The 26,065-nt window shown below is 40.1% G+C and overlaps 1 protein-coding gene across 1 annotated transcript in view; it reads left to right on the plus strand.

The window, feature by feature from the left end:
* fndc3ba (fibronectin type III domain containing 3Ba) overlaps nt 1-26,065 on the plus strand; it is a 197,092-nt gene that overhangs the window by 154,777 nt on the left and 16,250 nt on the right. The window contains exons 15-24 of the mRNA XM_088354092.1: nt 1,410-1,496; nt 3,572-3,707; nt 4,937-5,008; nt 6,602-6,720; nt 8,386-8,491; nt 9,842-10,014; nt 11,294-11,407; nt 11,747-11,896; nt 13,000-13,280; nt 17,807-18,028. Of these exons, the coding sequence (XP_088210218.1) occupies nt 1,410-1,496; nt 3,572-3,707; nt 4,937-5,008; nt 6,602-6,720; nt 8,386-8,491; nt 9,842-10,014; nt 11,294-11,407; nt 11,747-11,896; nt 13,000-13,280; nt 17,807-18,028 (1,460 nt within the window). The remainder of the gene's footprint in view (nt 1-1,409; nt 1,497-3,571; nt 3,708-4,936; nt 5,009-6,601; nt 6,721-8,385; nt 8,492-9,841; nt 10,015-11,293; nt 11,408-11,746; nt 11,897-12,999; nt 13,281-17,806; nt 18,029-26,065) is intronic.

Consider the following 26,065-nt stretch of genomic DNA (forward strand, 5'->3'; position numbering starts at 1 on the left):
GTATTATTTGTACTAAAAACTAAACGTTTAATAAGATAATATGCTTTATAAGCATAAAATAAAGTTACGTTTAACTTACTTTTGGAATATGAGCTTCAAGAGTTAGGCGACCTTCTCCTCTGTGGTGAAAAGTGGGCGAAAAAAAGCGATCCAAGCATTTTCTCAACCGCATCAAGCTTTCTTATTCCACTTTGATTTCAAAGGAAACGTCTCGCCTCTTCTTTAGACTTTACACCAACCATATTGACTGTATGCACAAGATAGTAAACAATAAAAATGTCAAGTTTCTTAGCAGGCGAAAAAAATAGTTTTGTTGTCATTATACAAAAAAAAAAACGATTGTAGGGCATCTTTCAGTGTAAGGAAGCAATTTAGAAAGCGGATGGCTATCATCGGGTGTCCTTCGAATATAGACAGATCTTTGCAATGATTAAAATATGGCGGTTTCCCACGAGTTGTTGCTCCAAGTCATCCATTTCATGGCTAATGGACCTGGCGTTAGCAAGATACAGGGTCCGCAGCAGTCGCTTCGAAGAGTTGTTAGTCTAGCCGTTAGTAGTAGGCCCGACCAGCAGCACCGCTCTCGCCTCCTCCCAGATGCCACCCGAGTCTCTTCTGGAACCCGATAATAATCCACAAAGCACCCGGTGGTGATTACAATTTTGTTGCGCTTTGACTTTCCCCAAAATCCGGTTCAGCAACTGGAGCAGCATTTCTTTTGTGCTCTCTCTTTCTCAATAACTTTCCTTCTCTTTCCATATATCTTTCTATTTCTCTCTCTCTCTCTTTTGTTACACTCTCTCCATTTATTTCTTCTCTTTCTCCTTTCTCTTTTTTCTCTCTCTCTCTCACCTCGATGTGCCTCTCTTCCACTCCTTTTTTCCTCTCTTTCTCTTTCTTCCTTTGTCCTCTTTTTTTTTCTCTTTATCTGTCTCTTTCAATGAATTTCTCGGCTTGCGGTCGCGGTGCTTCCCAGTTTGTTTTCATTCAGAGACGTTGAGTGCGCATGCCCACCTTGGCTGTTGGACGGACCGACATTATACACTAGCCTGTCGCAGTCGGGTACATATCAAGTCAAACCCAATCTGTTCCGTTGATGAGTTGTCTAACAGAACACAATGTATGATATAATATCAATGACAACAAATTGATTCAATTCAAAATACGCGAAGGAGTTAACCAGTATTAAAGGAAGGCCAAGTAGCGAGGGGTCTTTGTATACTGTAAGTGTTTGAAGAGCGGAATGGTTATACACTAATACACACAGTAGTTCTTACTGTAGTCTCAATTTCATGTGCCTTTTAGTCTGGTGTGCCTTATGTATGATAATGGGGTTACAGCTTGGAAATTCCGGTATATGTCGTAGAGTGGCAAAATGATGCTAACTGTCATTCTGGAACTTCTCCCAGGGAGCCGACTTTCACCCGAAGTACACTGGAGAAAACTTGACTTGTACTGTACAAGGCTTGAAGAGGAGCACGCAGTATAAATTCAGGGTGAGTTCACACAGAGACACAGTGGCAATGTCGGAAAGAATCCAGTGAACACCATTTTGGGCCTAGAGTGATACTTGTTTACTTGATTTTATTTTCTTTTAAAATTCAACTTTTTTCACTGCATTTTAGTTTTTAAATTCAGATGAAATTAAATGATCTGCTTTTATATAGCGCTTTTCAAGTCAATAAAGACTTCCCAAAGTGCTTTACAATGTGCTTCACATTTACCCATTCACACATACACTCACACCCCAATAGCGGCCGTGCAGCCATGCAAGGCGCAAACCTGCTTATTGGGGGCATTAGGGGTTCAGTGTCTTACCCAAGGACACTTCGACATGTAACACGGAGAAGCCGGGATTTACCCATTCACACATACTCTTACACCCCAATAGCGGCCGTGCAGCCATGCAAGGCCCAAACCTGCTTATTGGGGGCATTAGGGGTTCAGTGTCTTACCCAAGGACACTTCGACATGTAACACGGAGAAGCCGGGATTTACCCATTCACACATAGACTCACACCCCAATAGCGGCCGTGCAGCCATGCAAGGCACAAACCTGCTTATTTGGGGCATTAGGGGTTCAGTGTCTTACCCAAGGACACTTCGACATGTAACACGGAGAAGCCGGGATTTACCCATTCACACATACACTCACACCCCAATAGCAGCCGTGCAGCCATGCAAGGCGCAAACCTGCTTATTGGGGGCATTAGGGGTTCAGTGTCTTACCCAAGGACACTTCGACATGTAACACGGAGAAGCCGGGATTTACCCATTCACACATACACTCACACCCCAATAGCGGCCGTGCAGCCATGCAAGGCCCAAACCTGCTTATTGGGGGCATTAGGGGTTCAGTGTCTTACCCAAGGACACTTCGACATGTAACACGGAGAAGCCGGGATTTACCCATTCACACATACACTCACACCCCAATAGCGGCCGTGCAGCCATGCAAGGCCCAAACCTGCTTATTGGGGGCATTAGGGGTTCAGTGTCTTACCCAAGGACACTTCGACATGTAACACGGAGAAGCCGGGATTTACCCATTCACACATACACTCACACCCCAATAGCGGCCGTGCAGCCATGCAAGGCACAAACCTGCTTATTTGGGGCATTAGGGGTTCAGTGTCTTACCCAAGGACACTTCGACATGTAACACGGAGAAGCCGGGATTTATCCATTCACACATACACTCACACCCCAATAGCAGCCGTGCAGCCATGCAAGGCGCAAACCTGCTTATTGGGGGCATTAGGGGTTCAGTGTCTTACCCAAGGACACTTCGACATGTAACACGGAGAAGCCGGGATTTACCCATTCACACATACACTTACACCCCAATAGCGGCCGTGCAGCCATGCAAGGCGCAAACCTGCTTATTGGGGGCATTAGGGGTTCAGTGTCTTACCCAAAGACACTTCGACATGTAACACGGAGGAGCCGGGATTTACCCATTCACACATACACTCACACCCCAATAGCCGCCGTGCAGCCATGCAAGGCGCAAACCTGCTTATTTGGGGCATTAGGGGTTCAGTGTCTTACCCAAGGACACTTTGACATTTTGACATGTAACACGGAGGAGCCGGGATTCGAACTCCGATCTCTTGATCCCAAGACGAGCGCTCTACCTCCTGAGCTACTGCCGCCACTGTTTTCTTTATACAATTTCGGAAAAAAAATCGGACTTAGCGTCCTGTTTTTGTTGTTGTTTTTGGCTTATTTCGGTGAAAAGTTCAATGTACAATCTGACTTCGGTATCATATATTTTTACGACGATTGGGTGACTCCTCGTGAGCGCTATTTTGCAGCGAGGTCATTACACATAAGTCTCTCAGCATGCTAGACCAAATGTACTCGGCTGGGTTTTATTCCCGTATTTTGTTTGCATGTCTGTCAGGTTGAAATTGCAAGTAATGACACTTTGTATTCAAGTTCACATTTCCCAGCGCACATAAATGCACCATTTACAGCCCTGGACATTGGACGTCCCATTATTTTCACGTCATTATCCTCCGTCGGCCTAATATCTAACGTTCCTCTTTTGTTTTTGTCGTGAATGCAGCTGATCGCATCAAACATGGAAGGCAAGAGCAGCCCCAGCGAGGTTTTGGTTTGCACCACCAATCCCGAAAAACCGGGAACGCCGTCCACGCCGCGAGTCCTGGCGTCCACGCCCTACACGCTCACCGTCACATGGGGTAAGTCCTGGTTTGTTTTTAATCACCGTCATTATTTGTGTACAATGTAACTCAAACTTTGGGTACGCGTTATAAACGAGGTTCCTCAATCGCAAAACGTTGGTTGCAACAGGAATCGAACCGGGGTCGCGGTGGTGAGAGTGCCCGAACCCTTACCACTGGACCACCAGTAATACAGATGACATAAGAAAAGGTTTTATTCGACTTTATCTCATCAGCATACTATTTTTACTAACTGTGCCATTTGTTTCTGGTACTGTGAGTAAAAATAGAATGATGCTATGAAGTCCCATGCCTTTTCCACTGGTGGTGTAATGTTTTGGTTCTGGCGCGCTCACAGCCGCGATCCGGGTTTGATTTCCATTGCATCCAACCGTAAAGTTCAAAGTGAGAAAATTCTATACTAATTTTTGACCAAAAATTAGGTGTGCGGGTTATGCGTGAAAAAATAAAGTATTATTAAATTACTAAATAATTTACGGTTCAAAACTATATACAAAAGAAACTACTTAAAAAAATACAATACGTTTTATGATGATTTTATGGAAAATACTGAATAATTCACATACATAAACAAAATGTATTAAAAATGAAATGCATTCAAACCAAATTAAGAATATTTTTTGGAAATATTATATAATTTACAGTAAAAATATTTAAACAAAAATGATACAATGAATAACTAAATACAACCAAATTTTAAAAATAATAATCAATATTTCCTCTTTAATATAAAAGATTTTGATATTTTTACAAAGCAGTAAAATTAAAAAAAATACTTAAAATCAAATAAATTCCTACGTCCCCTGCGATCCATGGTGCAGATAATAGATGGATGGATGGAAATTCTAACATCCAAGATATCAAAGAGGCAATCTAAATTCCACAAGCACAACTACACTCAATATTTTCGCATAAAAACTTCCCTTTATTTCTCTTGAAAACGTGCTTCATCTCACTTGCCTTAAATACTAATTGCACACTCGTCTTGATTCAAATGAGAACCAAAATATCACACCACCAGTGGAAAAGGCATGAGACTTCATAGCATCAGACTATTTTTACTCACAGTACCAGAGAGAAATGGCACAGTTAGTAAAAACAGTATGATAATGAGATAAAGTCGAATAATGCCTTTTCTTATGTCATCTGTATTACTAATGGATATCTAACGCCTGGAGGGGAACTAAATTGTCCTTCTTTGATTTTTCCTGTTTTTGTTCTGCCAGATCCTCCCCATGACAACGGCGGATCCGAAGCGCTCACGTACTTGTTGGAGATTAGCGAGGGCTGCTCCGAAGGTACCAGGGTTCCTTTTTTATGCTGTTTCATTTGTATTAAGGCTGTAAAATTAAAGGAAAATATACAATTTTACGTTCTAAAATAAGCTCTACCCCTTAATGTTCGATCAAAGTGCTCAATTTACTCAAATATTTTGAATTACTTTCGGTTCGGGCTGCTGAAAAGTGCCATTGTGGCCCGCCTCAAATGATCTTGACTGTGTAGCTGCATTCCAATATGCACAGTCAACTATTGCTGTGAGCAAGGGCCGCGTGCGGGGACTGGCAAAACACACTTTTGTTGGGCCTAGTGGCTTTTTTTATTGATCTCTTCACCAAAAAAGTAAACTGCACTCATGCGGCTGCAATCCATTATCTCCAACAGATATCGCTGCGTGCGGGGACAGGCAGAGTGCATTTCTGTCAGGCCTGGCTGCTTTTTTTTTGCCATTCTTTCCACCAAAAAGTGAACTGCACTTATTCGACTGTGATGCATTATCCTCTATCACATATTGCTGCTTGTGGGGACCGGCAAAGTCATTTTTTATTGGTGATGGCAGTTGTTGTATTTTATTATCTTCGCCCTAGAAGGAACTACATTCGTGCAACCACGATCCATTATCTCCAATTCCATATTGCTGCAAGTGAGCACCGTCATAAGACACTTTTGTCAGGAGGTGTGTGTTTCAGGCCCGCCTAAAATAAAATTTACATTTTTCTTCCCCTCGAGTTGCTATTGTGACCCAATAAAAATGCACTGTTTTGGCCGCTATCTATTATCCTCAGTCAACTATTGCTGAGAGCAGGGGCTGGCAGAACACATTTTTCTCCAGTTTGGACTGCTGAAGAGTGATATTTTGAATGGCCTAAAATGAACTGTTCTGTTTTGGCTGCAATCGATTATCCCCAATCGTCTGTTACTAAGAACAGGGGGCCAGCAGTTCACTTATTTTTCCAGTTCAGGCTGCTGAAGCGTGCCCTTATGGCCCGCCTAAAATGAACTGAACTGGTTTGGCCGCGATCTAATATGCCTGCCCATCTGCTAAAGAGTGCTATTTTGAATGGCCTAAAATTAAGTTTTCTGTTTTGGCTGCTATCTATTATCCCCGGTCGACTGTTAGTGAGAACTAGGGGCCAGCAGTTCACTTTTTTTTCCAGTGCAGGCTGCTGAAGCGTGCCGCCCTCCTAAAATGAACTGCACTGGTTTGGCCGCGATCCAATATGCCTGGTCGTATGTTGCCGCTAGCTGGGACCGACATGTTAAAAATACAGACTTTTGCACGCGAAAAGCGAGGGAATAAAGTAGTGCAATGACATTAGGAGACACATATTTTCTAGTCGGGAGTCGAGAAATAATAAATAAGCATTTTCTATTTATGCAATACATATTAGCACTAGCGACTGTTAAAATTAGGTGCCAGAAGTATTGGGAAAGGTCTTATGGAGCAGCTATAATAGTTATACTTAATATTATCCAATAAAATCTTTAGTAACAACACAAGAGGGGAACCGATACTTGTATGGGCCAGTCTTGAGTACAGTATCGGCACCAATATCGATATTTTTGCTCATTTAGTCTCAATACCCTAATTTATTTCTTCTTTTTGCGTGCAGATAACCAATGGGAAGTTGCGTACAGCGGTCCAGCGACAGAGTGCCTCTGCGAGCGCCTTGCGCCGGGAAGCATGTACCTCCTGCGTGTCTGCAGCATCACCACCGGGGGGCACAGTCAGGTACTACTAATACTATGGTTATTATTAATTTCAAGCATTTTTTTTGCCCTGGTTTAGACACATTTAGAAAGCGGTAATTACAGAGTTAAATTGAATGAAGGCAAAAATGTGTCATGTTTTTATTCTTCACTATGCGTCATGGCCACCAGGGGGCAGCATAATAAATAGAGCCCTGACCAAAGAAAATAGCTAAGAGTTTTCAAGCAGTTGTTTGAAGCGGTAGTTCGCATTTAAGTGGAATATTCTGCCAAGCGAATAGAAGGCTGATCTTTTCTTGCCATTTCATATTTGTTTTATCATAAATTATGTAATCAAATAAAAATTCACTATTTAGTCTTAAAGTGATGAAAACAATCCTATTTTATGATTCTTTTGCTTTGAAATCTTTCTTTTTTTATGATCACGTTGTATTTTATTTTGTTTTTAGAGCATTGGATATGCATTTGTGTTTAAATTTTGGTTTTGCTTTTGAATACAGACTTTTTTCTTTATTTTACTTATATTTACTTTACTTTTTAAAATTACATTTTTTATTTTATTTTGTGTACATTTTTTTATTCGTGGTTTTCATTTTAATATGAATTTCCCCCTAAATTACCATAGAATCTTTTTGAGCTATTTTTCCTTACATAATGTATAAAAAAAGAACTTAAATAGCCTTTCAAAGTCTTATATTTTGCTTTTAAATATTCATTTTTGTAAATTACCATTTTATAACTGATTTGCCTTTAGAGCTTTATTTTGAAATTTACATTTAGGTTTAGTAATTGGATTTGAATATACTTGTCAGGACCAGAACGGAATAAGGACCCAATTGCGTAACGTTTACCACAAGTTTTATTGAAAGAAAGAGGAATCTGGTGTTCGCTGGATGCGGGAAGCAAGTCGCCCTCTCACTCAGATTGTGATCTGAATACGTAGCGAGCGATGGCGGTGTCAGGGACGGAAAAACAGGTCGGTATCTCTGACAGGGAGAGCAAAAACGTGGTCGGGTCGGAAACAAGTCGTAAGCCAGGACGGGTGAGAGGACGTGGTCGGGATCAAAACAGGTCGTAGCTGGAGGCAAACGGGAGCAAAAACGGGACAGGTGGGAAAAAAAGGCTTGCCTTGTATCAACAGAGGTTCGCAGACGGACTGACAGCAGGAGAGTGCTGGACAGGGTTTAAATAGGGACAGGGAGCTAATCAGATAGACCTCAACGGCCGGCGCCAAATGAGCGGGCAAAGGTGAAATTAATGAGTAATCATGACAATTTTTTTCTGAATTAATTTTACTTAAACTTTTTGGGGCAATTTTTTCCTCTGGTGTATAAAAAAATGACTTAAATTGTCTATTTTAAGTCTCATGCTTTTGCTTTTAAATATTTCCTTTTTAAAATAACTCTTGGTATTTATTTTGTTTTTTTGATATTTAGGATTTGGGGGGATTATAATTTTCATTCTGCATATGAACTTTTCCGTAATTTGGCTTAGAATTTATGTTTATTTTCTTTTTCTGTAAAATAAATTGCTTATTTTATGTATTTCCAGGGCTTTTTGAACGCACATTGGCATTTTGCAAGAAAATTAATTCATGCATAAATTAAAACTTGCAAGATGTAAAAATGTCAATAATTACTAAGAATGTTAATTTACAAAAATGCATCCAATATTTCTGTTTCTCAAGTGCACGGCCGCCGTTTCAGTGCGCACGCTAAGTGTTCCTCCCGGCCCCTGCCAGCCGCCGAGAATTGTGGGTAAAGCCAAGCACAAGGAGGTGCAGTTGGAATGGGGTGAGTTCACGCACACACAAATATACACCACGTTTCACAAATTCACAACGTTTAGCCGCTTGATTATTGGCCGAGTTGGCATAATCACTTTCTGGCCGCTTGATGCGTTTTCCCCCATCCTGGCTTAATGAACCCCTCGACCAAAAAGCGCTTTCCGCCTAATTGAGGCTTCATTTGAAAAATCAGGTTGCAACCTGCTCGCTCGAGTGGGGGCCCCCCGCTGGACAGTTTCCCAGAATGCAACGGGAAAGAGGGTCTCTTTTTAGCTGGTTTTAATTGGGCAGTTGGAGGAGATTGTCTGTAGGTGAACGTGACCTGGACTGCACTTGTGCCCTGGTTTTTACTCCCGATGTGAAACTGAGTAACAGATGGGTTCGTGACTTGATCATTTTGAAATGAGGATCTGGGAGGGGAGGTCAAATTGGGGGTGTTTGTGCTATTTATTTGTGTTTAATGCGCTTTTTTATTTTTATTTGACCTAAAACAAGTACCCAAAGTTTGGTTGTGCGTTGCACAAACGAGTTTATGGTATACTATGGTGAAAATATCGACCTCAATCGCAAAACATAAGATGCAAAGGGAATCGAACCCAGGTTGTGGCGGTGAGAGCTAACTACTAGACCAACAGTTATATGGATGACATATGAAAAGGTATTCAATTTTATCACCATATTTTTAGTCATGGTACTGGAGGTGAATGTTAGAGAATGGAGAAAACTGAAAGATTGCTTAGCTGGGGGGAAAAGGGGGGGTTATAATCGACCAGTTTTTAAACAAAATTAGATGTGCGTGTTATGCACAAGTGCGCGGTACAGACCCTGCCCTATTTACGAACAAGATGGGTTCCGGACGATCATTCGTAAGTTGAATCTGTTGCTTCAGTGCTATGTTTTGGATGTTTAAGGTTTATATACAGTAGGTATGTTTAAGGCTTTCATAAGTAACCTGGATTGTTTTGTACTAAACAATAAACATTTCATAAAAAAATATGCTCTTTAAAGATAAATAAGGTTAAGCTTAACTTACTCTTTGAAGATGAGCTTCAAGAGTTAGGCGCCTTCCTTCTCCGTGGTAGAAAGTTGCCGGAAAAAAAACCCGATCCAACCATTTTTTTCAACCGTATCAATCTTTCTTATAACACTTTCATCTCAAAAGAGTTCGCCTCTTCTTTACATTTTACACCAATCATATTGAATGGATGCATGATGTGTTTTGTGCACTTCACGCATTCATTGCCTTTTTTGTGAGGTTTATTCATACTTTACACCTTCTTAGAATTTGTCTGTGTTCTTCTTGTATTTAAAATCATAAACTGACTTATCTTTAAATCATTTTTCTTTCATATTGCAGATTCCCCCGCCACCAATGGGGCAAGCGAGGAATGCACATTCAGCCTGGAGATGAGTGAAGAAGGCGCCCCATCGACGGAAGTGTTTCTCGGACCGGAGTTGCAGTGCACCGTGGGCAGCTTGCTGCCCGGCGCCACCTACAGTTTCCGGCTGAGGGCGGCCAATGAGGCTGGGGTGAGGAAATTATTCCCGAAACCAGCTAAATTGATCCTAATTTGATTTTTTATCTCATTAACAACAACAAAAGAAATAATAAATGATATAAAATTAGATTACATTAAACGTGTTCCGAATGCGGAAGTGGATCTTACAGAGCTGGAGATCGTAGATGGAAAAACAAGTCGTTAGCCGGGACAGGAGATCAAAACGTGGTCGGGGTCAAAAAACAGGCCGTAGTCGGAGACAAACGGGGAAATAAGGAAGGGATGGGAGAAAACGGGTGAAAAAAATGATTCATTAAAAAAGAAAATCTAGAATGGCCCTAACAACCCTGAAAAGTAAGACTGAGTCCAGATGAAGAGAATCCTGAAATGAGGGTACGGTCCAAATCTGTAATTGTCTACATATATTATTTGGCCTCAAGATGCAAAGCTGGAGACAGGAAGTTGAGAAGCATCTGTTTAGGCATTCTCTCACTATTTATTTTATTTCTAGACAAAGACAAAGTCTAGGACCAGGTCCAGAGTAGAATTTCTTTCTGGAAAATATGCTTTTTGGGGGGCAGTTTTCACATCTGGGGTGACCTACCTCACTCCCTGTAAAACATGTTGTTGATAGTCAATGTAATTATGCCCTGGGAGAGTGGAATTTCTTTCTGAAAATACAATTTTGCGTTAACATTACCACAAGTGCTCAGTCAGGTTTTTGGGGCATTTTTCACATCTTGGGTAACCTACCTGACTGCCTGTGAAATATGGTGGTCTTTTCTGAACTCTTTTCTCCTTTTCTTGGGTGGACAGACACGAAAACAAACAAGCATATACTTTGATCCGAAACTCGCTGGTGATAAATATCACTAAAGTTATAAATAGTTTTAAATTGCATAACCTATACTTTTCGTGGACAATATCTCTGTATTATTTGTGATTGCAACATCCTTTGCTGTCTGGTAATCCTGAAAGGGGGATGCTACATGTGCGGCCCCTTTTCAAGGTTTCTTCATTTTCCTCATGTTGAGGTTTTTGAGTTTTTCCTTGCCCTCATGTTCCAGGTTCCAGATCAAGGCATGATGTAATAATAGTCTGAAAAATAGTGCAGCCCTTTGAGACTCTTTGTGATTAAGGGCTATACAAATAAAAATGACTTGAGTTAAATTATATGTTTTAAAATCCTTAAGCTTTAAAAAAAAAAATTGTTTGTTTTTTTTGTCTTTTATTACTGGGATTAACCCTAAAATGTATCATCTTATTATTGCTATCCTTAACACTTCTTCAACATTCTCTTTTTCCTTCAGTTTGGTGAATACTCTCAGCCAACCGTGGTCACAACTGCAGCGGGTCCTCCAGGCCAGTGCGGACCACCACTCATCACTCTCACCAGCAACACTTGCGTGTCGCTTAACTGGGAGGTGAGAAAATAGAGGTCCAAAGGCAGATTAATGGGTTTCAGTGTTGTTCAATGGCCGCCCGGAAAGCGTTTGCCTTGGGAAAACTGCTCTTGGGAGAGCTTTTTTGATTGTGACCTGAAGAACGGTCGTTAAAATTGTTTTATACACTGTGAGTGACTCAATCGGAGCAATTAAGCTAGCTCATTACTTTAATGGCAGCAATTCGTCTTGCATCACATCCACTCTGAGGCTTTTTTATAAATGCAACTGTGTTGAGCACATTTATTTTTGAAGATTAATAACATGTGGTATTGTGATTATTATTTTTCCGGTACAATGTGAAATTTATTTTTGTGCCAGAGCCCCGAGGGGTCGGGCAGTGACATATCCGTGTATCTTCTGGAGTGGGGACGAGAAGATGAGCCCATGGAGCTCATCTACTCCGGCTCGGCCACACAGTGTGAAATCTCCGACCTGGCACCCGCCACCAGCTATTGCTGCCGGTTACAGGTGAGTGTAACCCTGTTAAAAATCGAGTTATAAAAATCGAGTTAGAAATAAAAAAAATAAATAGATTATTTGACATTTAAATGAAAAAGTAAAATTTGATAGGAAACACAATGCAGTAAATATTTAAACATTTATTGAAGTTCTTAAATGAATCGAATTATTTGAATTAGTAAACAACAATTTGTTGTTCCCTGTTTCAATAAAGTTTTGTAAAAGAAAAAATAGACATAGTACTTATATAGACAGTACCTGTGATTATCAATAGCAATAATTAGCAAGACATTGCTTGGAAAACCAAATATCTCCTTTTCGAAAGAAACCTTTGTCTTCACTCGGGGATGGTGCGATTCACATTGGACGCAAAACCCGAAAAGACGAGTTTTGGCTAGGTTGGTTTTTATTTTATTTTTTGATCCCAGGAAAATTCATTTTTTTCTTTGGACAATTACAACTGTTTTTGATCTGATTGGCAAGCTGCCCAGATCAGGAATCCATCAAGATTCTGGTTCCTCATAGAGCTCCACATCAAGGTTTCGGTAGTATTTGGACTGTGGACTGTGGAACTTTAGGAATCCAGCGATACCCATGGATTTGGAGAACATTGGAATTGTCTTTTTTTTTTTGCTTACATGACGAATCTTCTTGTCATTTATTTGAATTGACATTCATATTTGAAGTGTATTATTGTGTGACTTTAAATTCTGACTCGAAAACAAATTTAGGTCAATTTTAAAATGCTATCAGTGTGTATAATAATACATTTCTGGACTAATAATAGATTTATTAACCAAAATTAGAGTAGATGACTGGTCATTAAACTGATATAGAAATAAAACAGGGCTAGTAAACCAAGATTGACCAAATTTAGAATTTCTCTTGTAAGACTTTAAACAAAGTAAGAGTATTTTTTTACTATAATTTGTGTTAAATGTTGTCTCTTGTATTATTAACTTGACTCTGGCGTTTCCTCTCAATTTGACCACTCATCAAACCTAGAACAGGTCCAGTAGCTTTTCTTCCCCCTAATAGCATAGCATCATTTTCTCACAGTTACCATCATCATTTTCTTAATGGCAACCTTACCTGAATTTGCCCTTTTTCAGGCTGTCAATCAAGCGGGGGCGGGGCCTCACAGCGAGCAAGTCCGTTTCCAAACACCGGCGAGCGTTCCCGATGCGGTTTCCTCGCTCAGCCTTCTGGACCCACCCACCTCCTCGGAGGGGGGCCAATCACGCGCCACCTGCCTCTTCCTCAAGTGGGAGGAGCCTAATGCTAACGGGGCGGAAATCACGTCCTACGTTATCTCCATGGATGAACGGAACATCACGGTGGAACCGGCGACCTCTTATCTCGTTTGCGATCTACAGCCAGATAGCGAGTACAGGTATGTGTGGACAAATGTTCCCTCTAATTTTCCACGGGCCTGAGCGTTCAAACAGAGTTGCCGGACACAACCGAATGTTTGATCTTACATTACACATAGACCAGCGTTTTTCCGAATTGCTCAGTCCACAATTGAATGGATCTGGGAGTCCACAATTTAATGGATTTGGGAGTACAGTCCATAAACATGCCCGATTAAAGTCGCCGTCGACGATAAAGCTCCGTTGGGGTAGTGCAAGCTGCTGTTTAGCAGCAGGCAGGAGATTTAGCGCTATGCTAACGTTAGCATCTGGTGAAACTGTTAGCGGTGGAAAGTATACAGCAAACACAAAGACCACAGTTAACTCTCCCGGTACATAGCTAGAAACTCCATATCGAGTGAGCAGTGTGTGTCAATGGTTCCGCTATTATTGTAACGCGTAGTCTCCAACCCCTGTTTTTACCGGAGTCTTCGTCTCGTTCGAGCCGGTGATGTAATGCGGCGTCGGGAAAGCCAAGACTCCGTGATGGCAAAAAAAAGTCCTCCACTTCCGGACGTTGTTGGTGGCGATCCGCAGCTCAATTCACTCATTGTGGACGGATGGATCTGGCGTTGGTTGAACATGCTTGGGAGCGCTGGTCTGTGTGGTCGCCTTCTTAGCTTAGCTCAGCCTTTTCTCCGTTGTTGTCATTGTCGGCAGGCGGCAAATCTTCCAGGGAGATCCGGTGGTCTCTGTATATCCCTCGGGATGTAGTGGATATTATTGTAAATGCGAAGGGAGTCGAAGGGAAAATAAGAGGGATCAGGGAACTGGAGCCCGAGCCGCAGCGTCTACCCGACGCGCCGCCATCTTGACTAGTCGGTTAATTATGACTGACAATACGTGGTAAGCTTTCTCTCCTGGCTTTGATCTCTTTGATCTTCGGCAAAACTAAAATAAAATGCGACAGAAACAAAATGAAAATAAATCCAAACAGCTTGCCAACATCATTTTTGCCGTTCCATGTATTCCGTTACTCCCCAATCCTGCACAAAATTTAGTCATTTTATTCATATTTAGTTTCTTTTGTCTTTTATTAGCATATTTGGTATTGGAGTAATCCAAAAGTAATTGAAAGTAATCCAGTTAGAGTAACCCTACACAACCCTGTTTATAATATGGTGCAGACTTATAAATTGGCAGATACGTGATCTCCCAGAATCGTCTTTGCAAAAATGTGCTTGTTACACCAACACTTCGAGCTCGTAAGCAGAGGTACCACTGTATCTGATCCAAAACCATTTATTATAGCATCATTGGTCGCCCGCCTTCCTTTCCATTTCATTTGCACGTGTGTGTGCATGTGTTCTTCAGAAAAAAAGACTTTGGCCATTTCCGTATATTTAAGCCTTATAGCAGACTCAAGTAGTCAGGAAACCTGCAAAAGTGAAAAGTAGATGTAAGTTTTTTTTTGTTTTAAAGGTGAAAATGAACTGACTTGATTTAAGAACTGCCAAACCAATATCTTTTGGGTTTTTTGTACACTGTCAGATATATATATATATTTTTTTATTTTTTTTAACTTTTTTTTTGTCGTAATCTGTGGTCTGTGCAGCGTTTTGAGACTTCTTGTGATTAAGAGCTATACCAATAAACATGACTTGACTTTCATTCTTATTTAGTTGTATTTATTTGATTTTTGTTCTTACTTTTATTCTTTTATTTTATTTAATATTTATTTGTATTTATTTTATTTCTATTTATAGCAGCGTTTTTTATTTGATGATTGCTTTGTTTTATTTTTAGGTGACTGTCTGGAATATTTTTCTTTTTTGTGAACATTTGTTAATCATTTGTATATTTTAATCTTGTTACGTTGATTATATTTATACACATTTTTTTTCTCAAATACTTTTAATTGTATTTTTTAATATATTTATTTCAGTTTTATTTTTTATTGTTATTTTTTGTGTGACTGTCTGGAATATTTTTCATTTTTGTGAAAATGTGTTAATCATTTGTATATTTTAATCTTATTTTTACAATACGTTGATTATATTTATGCAAAAAAATGTCTCAAATACTTTTAATTGTATTTTTTTTATATATTTATTTTTAATCAGTATTTTTTTTTTTTTTTTTAATTGTTATTTTTTGTGTGCAAAATGGTAGTATTTGAATTATTTCCAGATGAGGTATTGATATTACTTTTACATATAGAGGGTTGGGTAGGGTTACTTTAACTTGATTACTTTCAATTACTTTTGGATTACTACAATACCAAATATGCTAATAAAAGACAAAAGAAACTAAATATGAATAAAATTACTAAATTTTGTGCAGGCTTGGGGAGTAACGGAATACATGGAACGGCAAAAATGATGTTGGCAAGCTGTTAGGATTTATTTTCATTTTGTTTCTGTCGCATTTTATGTTAGTTTTGCCGGACATCAAAGAGATCAAAGCCAGGAGAGAAAGCTTACCACGTGTTGTGAGTCATCATTTTATTCATATTTAGTTTCTTTTGTCTTTTATTAGCATATTTGGTATTGGAGTCATCCAAAAGTAATCGAAAGTAATCAAGTTAAAGTAACCCTTTCCAACCCTGTACATATAATTGATTTAAAAGCCCCTTCAATCCAAAGCAATACATTGTTTCCAGCTATTTTACAATAAAACAAACAAAAATACATGGACTAAAGAAAATAATAGAATAATGTCAAAAAAGTAGTTAAGGACAGCCGTGGCTGCTTTTTTTCATAGGGAAAATCATTCGGAGCCTTCCATTGGTTCATGTCGAAAAAAATAGGCAATTACCCAGCAGCCCGAATAACAATGACCTGTTGTTACCGTCTGTAAGTTCTTCTGTTATTACCTGTACCTGTTATTGCGCTTGTACCGTGTTTTCATCCCCGGCTTGTTTTTCGTTCCCGTGTCACTCTGCTCTCTGTTGCGTAAAAGCAGAAGCACAACACCTTGTGTGTCCTTTTGCCATCCATTGGATCATTTCACGTGTCCTTACATATGCACCACTTGTGTTCGGGGTGTCATTTCGGGGATTTGTTTAGGATGCGGCTATACTTGGCAACATTTGACCAAATTTGTTTTATTCATTCTTGACGTCAGTGCACATGTTGCGTCTCCTGACCAGGTAGTTGTAGCTGGGCGGCGTGAATGTCAATCAAAGGTCAAACGTCTTAGCCTTCAAATGCCAAGTGCCCGCCATAATAATACTAGCAGCCGCACTGTGCCTGATTATTTATTTTTTTCGCGGGGGATGTGTGGTTTTTGGGCCTTCTGATTGGTTGATGTCGCTATTTCGAGAACAGGTCCGTGGAAACTTCATCTGTTCTTAGGGGGAACCCTTGGTTTGGGGCACATTATTTTACCCACTTTTTTTTTTTTTTAACAATATAAAGATTTTTTTAATAATATTTTAATTCATTTTTCCTTGATAACAGCCTTCCACAATGTACTGATATATTGATTGTGAGGTCATACTGTGACATCTATAATTTAGTCCCATACTGCTAATAATGTCAAGAACCAGAACAAGATCAGGACCCAATCGCATGACGTTCTTACACAAGCCTTTATTTTACGCGAAATGAGGAGTCATGCACATTAGGTAGCGGGTCTGGCAAGGAAAGACAGGAAGCCAGAGACCGACGAGATCGATTTCAGTTTCCCGAGTTGATATCGGACAGATGGGGTTGATATTGGACAGGACGGACAGACAGGATTAATAACGAATCAGGATATCGAAAATAAACAGGAGAAACTAGTCGGGAACAAAAACTGGAGAAAATAACAAACAGGACAAAAACAGACTGAAACAAAACTGGAACCCAAAAATAAACGGGAACAAAACCGTACTGGAAATAACAACAGGAAAACAGGACCGAGTCAGAACCCACGTCTTTCGGGGGAGAAGTTTGACAGGCTGACAAAGGAAGCAAGGGAGCGCTGAGCTTAATATAGACAGAAAGCAAATTTCTCAACGAGCCTCAGCTCGCGCCATAAGGGCGGGGCGAATTGGGCGCCATGGCAACCATGAACAGAAAACTGGAGAAAATAACAAACAGGACAAAAACAGACTGAAACAAAACTGGAACCCGAAATTAAACAGGAAAAAAGTAAACGGGAACAATACCGTACTAGAAATACCAACAGGAAATCAGGACTGAGTCAGAACCCACGTCCTGTGGGGCAGAAGTTCGTTTGACGGGCTGACAAAGGCAGCAAGAGAGCGCTGTGCTTAATATAGACAGAAAGCAAATCTCTCAACGAGCCGCAGCTGGCGCCACAAGGGCTGGACCAATTGGGCACCATGGCAACCATGACAAATAATTGGATGAGTTATTTACACGACATAAGCATTGCAACTGAAAGTGACGAAAAAAAACATAAACAAACGAAGCAATCATTTAAATCAATCACGGCTGCAAACTGGTTGTTATCATCTTAGTAAATCAGCAGCTCTGTGAAAAGTTCAAGCCCACACGTCTTTTTATCGTGCAGGTCAGCGTCGTCATAAACACTAACGTACGCTTGTGTTGCCGTTTAGCGTTCGGATCCAAGCGGTGAACGCGATTGGCTGCAGCCCTTCCAGTCCGCCGCTGCTGGTGAGGACGAGGCCCCTCCCCCCGGCCCCGCCTCCCCTGGAGTGCACCGCTGCCGGGCCCCAGAGCCTCAAACTGAAATGGGGCGAGAACGCCAGTAACTCTCGCTCCGCCCTGCTGGCTGAAGACGTGTACTACACGTTGCAGATGGAGGACAAAAACCACAGGTGGGTTCAACAGCACATTTTTCACGTTTTTGATGTTTTGAAGTCGAAAATCGATTTTAATTGGACTGGCAGTAAGACCTTGCGACATTACTATTACTGTGGCCTGGCATTTATTACGTTATCCCCAGGAGATTGTCACTTAAATAAAATGCATCTTTATTAAGCCATTTGAGTTCATTACATGGCAAAACGTCCACTTAGAAAAATCTAGAAAGTTAAAAAAAAGCAGGGGTGGTGAAATAAGAAAATAATGTTGCGATATTTAATGTTAATATGTTAATAAATATGTTAATGTTAATAAAATGTTAATAAAAATTGGTCACCTAATGACTCCCAACACCTCAGTTGGGTTGAGCGAGGGGGCTGGGAATCCCCTCCTCTGAATCAATCTCCCAAAAAGAGTCAGAAATGACTCTAGCCACCTCCCACTAGGGGGATATGGCTGTGGTATATTTATAATATATACATAATATTTAATGCTTCAGTCCTAATGGCAAAAAAAATTACTGTACTGTAATCCCTTGCTACTCAGTGCATCATGGGTAGAAAAATATTCCACAATCCATTATCTCCATTTGCATATCATTACAAGTGCGGTCTGGCACAGCGCATTTTTGTCTTCTTTCCCCTTTCTGTCAACTAAAAAGTCAACTGCACTCTTGTGGTTATAATCCATTATTCCTAAAGGGATATTGCTCCGGGCAGGGACCGTTTTTGTCGGACCTGGCAGTTCCGTCTACCAAAAATTGAACAGCGCTCACGCGGCCACCATCCCTTATCCCCAATCGCATAGTGATGCAAGGGGGGACCAGCTGAGCACATTTTTGTCGGGCTCTTTTTTGCTGTTCTGTCAACCAAAAACTGAACAGCACTTGTAAATCCACTAACCATTATCCCCAATTGCATATTACTGCAAGCCTGGACCGGGCCTGGCTGCTCAGTTTTTCCAGTCACTGTTTTTAGTCTAAAATGAATGGCGTTCATGTTGTCGGAATCCATTATCCCCAATCCTTTATTGCTGCGAGCTGAAACTGGCAGAAGGCACTTTTGTCGGGTGGCCGTTCTGGTCCACCTACAATAAAATGTTCGATTCTGGCTGTGATCTTTTAGCCCTTGTCAACTATTTCTGAAGGCAATGGCTGGCAGAGTGAATTTTTTTCCGGTTAGGGCCCCGAATTCTTTTTTTTTTATAAGACTATTTGTTTTTTGAGGTAGGCTTTTTCCTCTCATGAATCGAGGCTGTTCCTAATTGTAAGACCTCAGGCCCCAGCTTACATCCTCCACCTGCTGTTTGCCCATTGCACCAACGTCAATACTACGCAGAAAGTGTACAAAGAGCATGAGCGGCTCATTAGAGGCTGAGAGTGCGCATGTTTATAACCAGATGTCCCACAGGGGAGTCACGTTGAGGCCCCGGCGAGGGATGAGATGATGAGCGTGGCCGCAGATGAGACCTTTTCTATTAACGCGCCTCTTAAAAGGTGCTCAGGGTGGCAGATAACTAGGATCAAACCAGCCCGGTCGATGGCCTCTTCACTTCTCTTTTGCAGGCGTCCTGGTGGAGCATGGCGTAATAAACGGGCCTCGCTGTTGATTTATATTGTTCAGTATGATAGTAGTACTCGCAATAGCCATGATGCGTATAGCATCTTAAGAGGAAACCAAGGACAACACGCAATAAAAATATAAGCTACTAAGCTAAAAGAGAAACTGTGAAGGAACACAGTAAAATTAGATGCGAGCAACAGAGCCAACAATATAGATACTTTCTTCCCAAGAACACTTCTTCTTGATCATGTTGTGTGTACACATATACAGTGGGACCTCGCTACTTCAGTTTTTTTTTTTTTTTTTGAAGGGGCGTCGCTGCTTTGCAGATTTTCACTTTTTGCGGGTTTTTCCGGCGGAACGTCAGCGGACGCTGGATAAGGCGGCCGGCTGGATGGGACGGGGGAGGGGGCGAGTCGGCGGAGGTCACTCCCGGGCCGCGCGACAGAGCGAGTTCGGCGGACGTGGCGTCACACGGCGCGACGCGAGAAAAGGCGGCGGGCGTGATCGGGCTACCCCCGTAACTGGGGGGAGTCCGCTCGTCCGACAACCCCAGTAGCGCGGCGCAACGACAGGCGGCGGGCATGCGCGGGACCCCCTTAACTGCGTCGGTGTCGTGCGTATCGCGCCCGAAAGTACCCGCGCCGCGGGTTAGGGGCTCGCTCGCGGGAGCGACCGAACGGCACCCGCGGTGCGGCGCAAATAAAGACCCTGTCGTGAATTTGTCTCCGATCGTCCAAGGCGGACGTAAAATCGTCCAGCTGTACGACTCTTAGCGGTGGATCACTCGGCTCGTACGTCGATGAAGAACGCAGAAAGCTGTGAGAACTAATGTGATTTGCAGCTGCGATTGCCTGGCAACCATTCAGGGTGTCCCCTGCCCACTGCCCGGAGATGGCTGGGATGGGCTCCAGATCCAGGCTTCAGAATAGGGATGGTGTTCTTTGGATTGTACACTTCATTTTTCTCCCTCCGAACACGCTTCGTGGAATTATGACCAAAAATTTCTATTTTGGTCTCATCTGATCACAAAGCTTTTTCCAATTACTCCTCTGTGTCATCATTGACTAACTCCTGTCGTGTAGTTCCGGGCTGATCCTTCACCTTTCTTAGAATCATTGAGAGGTGATATCTTGCATGGGGCTCTACTCCGATTGAGATTGACTGTCATGTTTAGCTTCCTCCATTTTCTAATGGGGGGGGATTTTTTTAAGTGTTATTGTTCTATCTTCTCTATTCATTATCCATTATCCGTTATCAGTCAGTTCATAACACGCTACAATGCTCCAACAGTGGACCTTTTTCACCAAGCTGCTTGGCAATTGCTCTGTAGCCCTTTCCAGCCTTGTGTGGTGTCTTCACCATGTTACTAGTTTAAGTCTTACTGATTGTATGAGGTGGACAGGTGTCTTTATGCAGCTTGCGACCTCAAACTGGTGCATCTGAGTCAGGATGATGCATGGTGTGCAGGTGGACTTCTAATGAGCCGATTAACAGGTCCTTCAGGGTCAGAATTCTAGATGATACACAAGTGTTTAAATACAGCTCTATCACACAAATAAATTGTTAAAAAATCATGCATTGAGATTTCTGGATTTTTCTTTTTGGTTTATCTCTCTCACAGTGGACATGCGGAAAGTCTGATAATCGTTTTTCTATACATAGGTATTTCTCGACTTATTTTGTAAATATGTTGCTGCTAAATGTTATCTTACTATTTTCACTGCATCATTATTCTGATGCACTTTCTATTTGGGATAATATCCAAGCACTACCTTGTAAATACTTTTGCCTATTCATCCCAATTTTATTTTTTAATTTGTTTTTGAAGTCGTTAATACTTGTTTATCCTGGATTGTCATGTTTACGTTCATTGTAAACAAACCACTACATTGTTATCAATGACTCAAAAAATTATATACAAGCAATATTCGACTTACAATCATTCAATGTCAGATACTGCAGTACGTAGCAACCAGGCAACACTTTCGACAATTTTGGCAGACAGCCGGCACAGAAATCTAGCACTACTCTCAATAACTAGATACAGACACACTCTTCTCGCGGACGATAAACAATCAGACTTGAAAATAAATGAATGGCAAGAAAAATATGTTGTTATAGAAAAGTATTCCAAAATATCTTATTTTATTTACTAAAGTTATTATTATGTGGCTTTGGTATCAGTCTGAAAACAAAACATCCCTTTGAATTCATTCAACACTTCATGGCATTCACTACCATTGACGTCAGTCAATTCAACTGTATGTAACATTTCTTTCCTTGAATATGATATTTTGGAGATATATTTTTTTTCATCCACAAATATAATGTTTTGGATGCCATGTATTAAATATTGATTTTTGGATTATCCGGAGGTAAAGGCGGAGCTGCCATGTTTCGGTCCTTCTTTTCCTTTCTACCAAATGTTATTCTACGATTTTCATCACCCGATAATTGACCTTGGCCACGACGTCCTTCAAAGGAGCCCCTGAAATAACATGTCCGGGAAAACGGATACACAAACCTGCGGAATGGCCCAATGCACACAGCGCAAATGTCATTTTCAGCTTTCGGGCGCCTCGTTTATTAGCTTTTTTGCCCGATTGCATTTGGGCACCGCCAGGCGCCACCTCATGCATTTTTAACACTCTAAATCGCATTGGGAGAAAATCTTGAGGATCACTGACAGATATGATCGTATCATGCCATCAATATAAACCTTGAAAGTGTGTCCTAGTTCCCCTCTTAATACAGGTTTGTTTACATTATTTTTAGAACACAAACTCCTCATTTATGGAAGACCAATCCTGCCAAATGTAGAAATAAATACCAGCAAGTATATGCCATATGAATAAATGAACGAGAAAATACATCCCGTAATTTCTAAATATACAATATAAATGCAATTGATCCATTCATGCATTTTGTCTTTTTTTTTTGTCATGTATTTTGTCGTGTATTGTTTTGTGTATTTTGTCACCACAAAATGTTATTCAAATGAGGCGGCGGGCTAAAATTGCTGAGATTTTCACCTGTTTGTTGAAGCTCAGGCAACTGGGGCACCTCCTCATTTGAAGAGAAAATTGGTGTGACAAAATACACAACAAAATATATGATAAATACAAAAAACAAACAAAAATCTAAATAACAAAATACATAAAGAAATACGTGCCAAAATACATAATGAATACAACACAAAAATAAAAGACAAAATACACGACAAAATAAATGCCAACTCAATGAAAACATACAAGAAAAAATAACAGAATACTTGAAAATACATGACAAAATACACAAGTTACACAACGAAATACACGACAAAACACGTGACAAAATACAGTACATACAACACAAATATAAATGACAAAATACATGAAAAAACAGGCGACAAAATACATGATAAGTACAACACAAATATAATTGACAAAATACATGAAAAAATACGTCACAAAATACACGACAAAGTAAATGACAAAATTCTGTGACAAAAATGACAGAATATATGAAAAAATATGCGACAAAATACATGATAAATACAACACAAATATAAATGACAAAATATATGAAAAAATACGCAACAAAATACATGTTGAATACAACACTAATATAAGCGAAAAAATGCAAAATAAAATGAATGACAAAATGCATGACAAAATATGCTCCAAAAACATATACCGTATTTTCCGCACTATAAGGCGCACCTAAAAGTCTAATTTTTTTTCAAAAGCTGACCATGCGCCTTATAACACAGTGCGCCTTATATATGGCTCAATATTAAATTCGCAAGGTCTCGCAACTACGAGAAACAGCCGCCGACTCCATTTTTCGCGCTGTGCATACTGGGAAATATTAAACAACGATTCTCTTTCATACGTGCATTTGTATAAAAAAAATGGCTCCTGTTAAGAGACACGCGTACAACGCCGAGTTTAAACTCAAGGCGATCAGTCACGCAGCACAACACGGCAATAGAGCGGCAGCGAGAGAGTTAAACATAAATTAATCGATGGTACGGAAGTGGAGAAAGGATGAAGATAAGCTCCGCCAAGTAAGGAAAACTCAACAAAGTTTCCGTGGCAATAAAGCAAGATGGCCAGAGTTAGAGGAGACACTTGAACAGTGGGTTGCTCAACAAAGAGCGACAAGCAGAAGTGTCAGTACGATAACTATACGTATGAAGGCAACAGCGCTGGCACAGGAACTCAATATTAAAGAATTCAGGGGTGGTCCTACTTGGTGCTTTCGTTTTATGAAAAGATGCAATCTATCCATCCATACTCGAACTACTGTTTCACAGCAACTGCCAGCTGACTTCGTTTGTTAACAATAAAGTTTGACCTTTTTGAATGTTTTGTTGACATTCCCTTTAGCGTGGCAACATCTAGAGGTTGCATAACGTAACTACATTCTCTACTGTAGTCAAGTCAAGTCACATTTATTTACCGTAAATAGCCCTTAATCACAAAAATGTCTCGAAGGACTGCACAGGATTACAATTACAAAATTGCACAATTACCTAATCTTAAACCAGCATGCACTTATAGCGCCTTATAATGGGGTGCGTCTTATGTATGGCAAAAGTTTTAAAATATATCATTCATTGAAGGTGCGCCTTATAACACGGTGCGCCATATAGTGCGGAAAATACGGTACACAAAAAAAGTATACAACAAAATAAAAAACATGAAAAAAATAAATGAACGAATACATAAAAAAATACATGACGAATCAAACAAAATACTCGACAAATTACACAACAAAATATGTGACAAAATACATCGTAAATACAACACAAATATAAATGACAAAATACACATTAAAATAAATTAAAAATTCACGACAAAATACATGATAAAATGCACGGTAAAATAAATGATGAAATACACAACAATATAGATAAAATATACCCAAAAAATAAATGACAAAACACACGACAAAAAAAAAAATTAAAATTTTATATATATATATATACACATAACAAAATCAATGATAAAATACATAACAAAATAATAAATTATAAAATACACAACAATATACACAACAAAATACATGGCAAAGTACACGACAAAATACATGCCAAAAGAGAAAATTAACAAAGAATACATGACAAAACACATGAAAAAAATACATGACAAAATACATGTTAATATACACAATAATATACACAAGAAAAATACATGATAAATTACATGGCAAAATACACAACAAAGTACTGGCTAAAAGACAAAATTCACGACAAAGTACATGACAAAACACATAAAATAAAAATGACAATTTAGGCAACATACATGACAAAATACATGATAAAATAGTTGTCAAAATAAATGATGAATAGTACGACGACTTTTTTTGATCAAATACATACACGACGAAGTACACTACAAAATACATGCTAAAAGACAAAACACATGAAAAAATAAATGACAACATACACAACAACATACATGACAAAATAAACACAGTTTATTTATTTCTCCATAAATCTTTCATACTTATTCACAATAAACAATTGTTGTTTTGTGGTCGTAAGTAATAAAGCGTCCTCTCGATTTTTAATATGAGCACAACATGTTCTGTCCTCTATTTGCTCTAACTTTCATTACTGGCCTTGGAAATCCCGCCACTCCATTATTCTCATTTCCTTTCCTTGCGCTATGACAAGGCGACCCAGACTAAAAGCTTTTCCCAGATAAACAAAAACGAAAAAAAGACAATAAAACGATAAGATCGTTCCGACGTCCTCCCTCGCCCTCACGTCGAGCTATCGTACGTGTCGCCGGCCGATCGGGCCCTCGTTCGATTTCCTCAATTGAGTCTGCAAATTCGGCAAATTGATGATGATGGATTATTAGCGGATGCTGCCAAATGAAAAGATGGTTTCTAACACCTGCCTTTGTCCGAGCGCTCGTCGTTTTGCATTCAAATGTTCAACGCGCTTGATTGTTTTCTATTTTGTTACATTTCTTAAATAACATGGTACTTACAGGTCCTTGAAATCCTTGAAAATGCTTGAATTTTAATGTGTTTTCTATCAAGGTCAGGAAAATGCTTGTAAATGCTTGAAATTGTTGCGCATTACCTTGTTTCTTGGCCGTCTGACTAGACAACGCAGTAAATGAAGAAAATCTAAAAAATTGAAGTGCATGAAAATGACGCTGACACGCCTGCTCCAGTGGTTTGTCTTATTGGCGTTTTCATGTGAAGCCTCATCAGCCCCTACAGGCCGCACCCAAGAGTACAGCTCTATTTAGAAAACCGTTTCTTTTGGCTCGGCTCACTGAGAAGCTAAGGCTCCCAAACAGCTCCTAATATTTTTTGTGTACTTAACGATGTATTATCAATAATAATAAAAATGTGTATGTTTCAAATTTCATACAGATTATTACCGTATTTTCTGGACTATTAATCGCTTCAGATTTTAGATGCAGCAACTAAAAAATGCATGATCAAGAAGGAAAAGAAACATTGTCATGACCAGAACGGAGA

This window comes from Urocampus carinirostris, chromosome 15, assembly GCF_059441175.1.
Source record: "Urocampus carinirostris isolate Australia breed hairy pipefish chromosome 15, RoL_Ucar_1.0, whole genome shotgun sequence".
NCBI lineage: Eukaryota > Metazoa > Chordata > Actinopteri > Syngnathiformes > Syngnathidae > Urocampus > Urocampus carinirostris.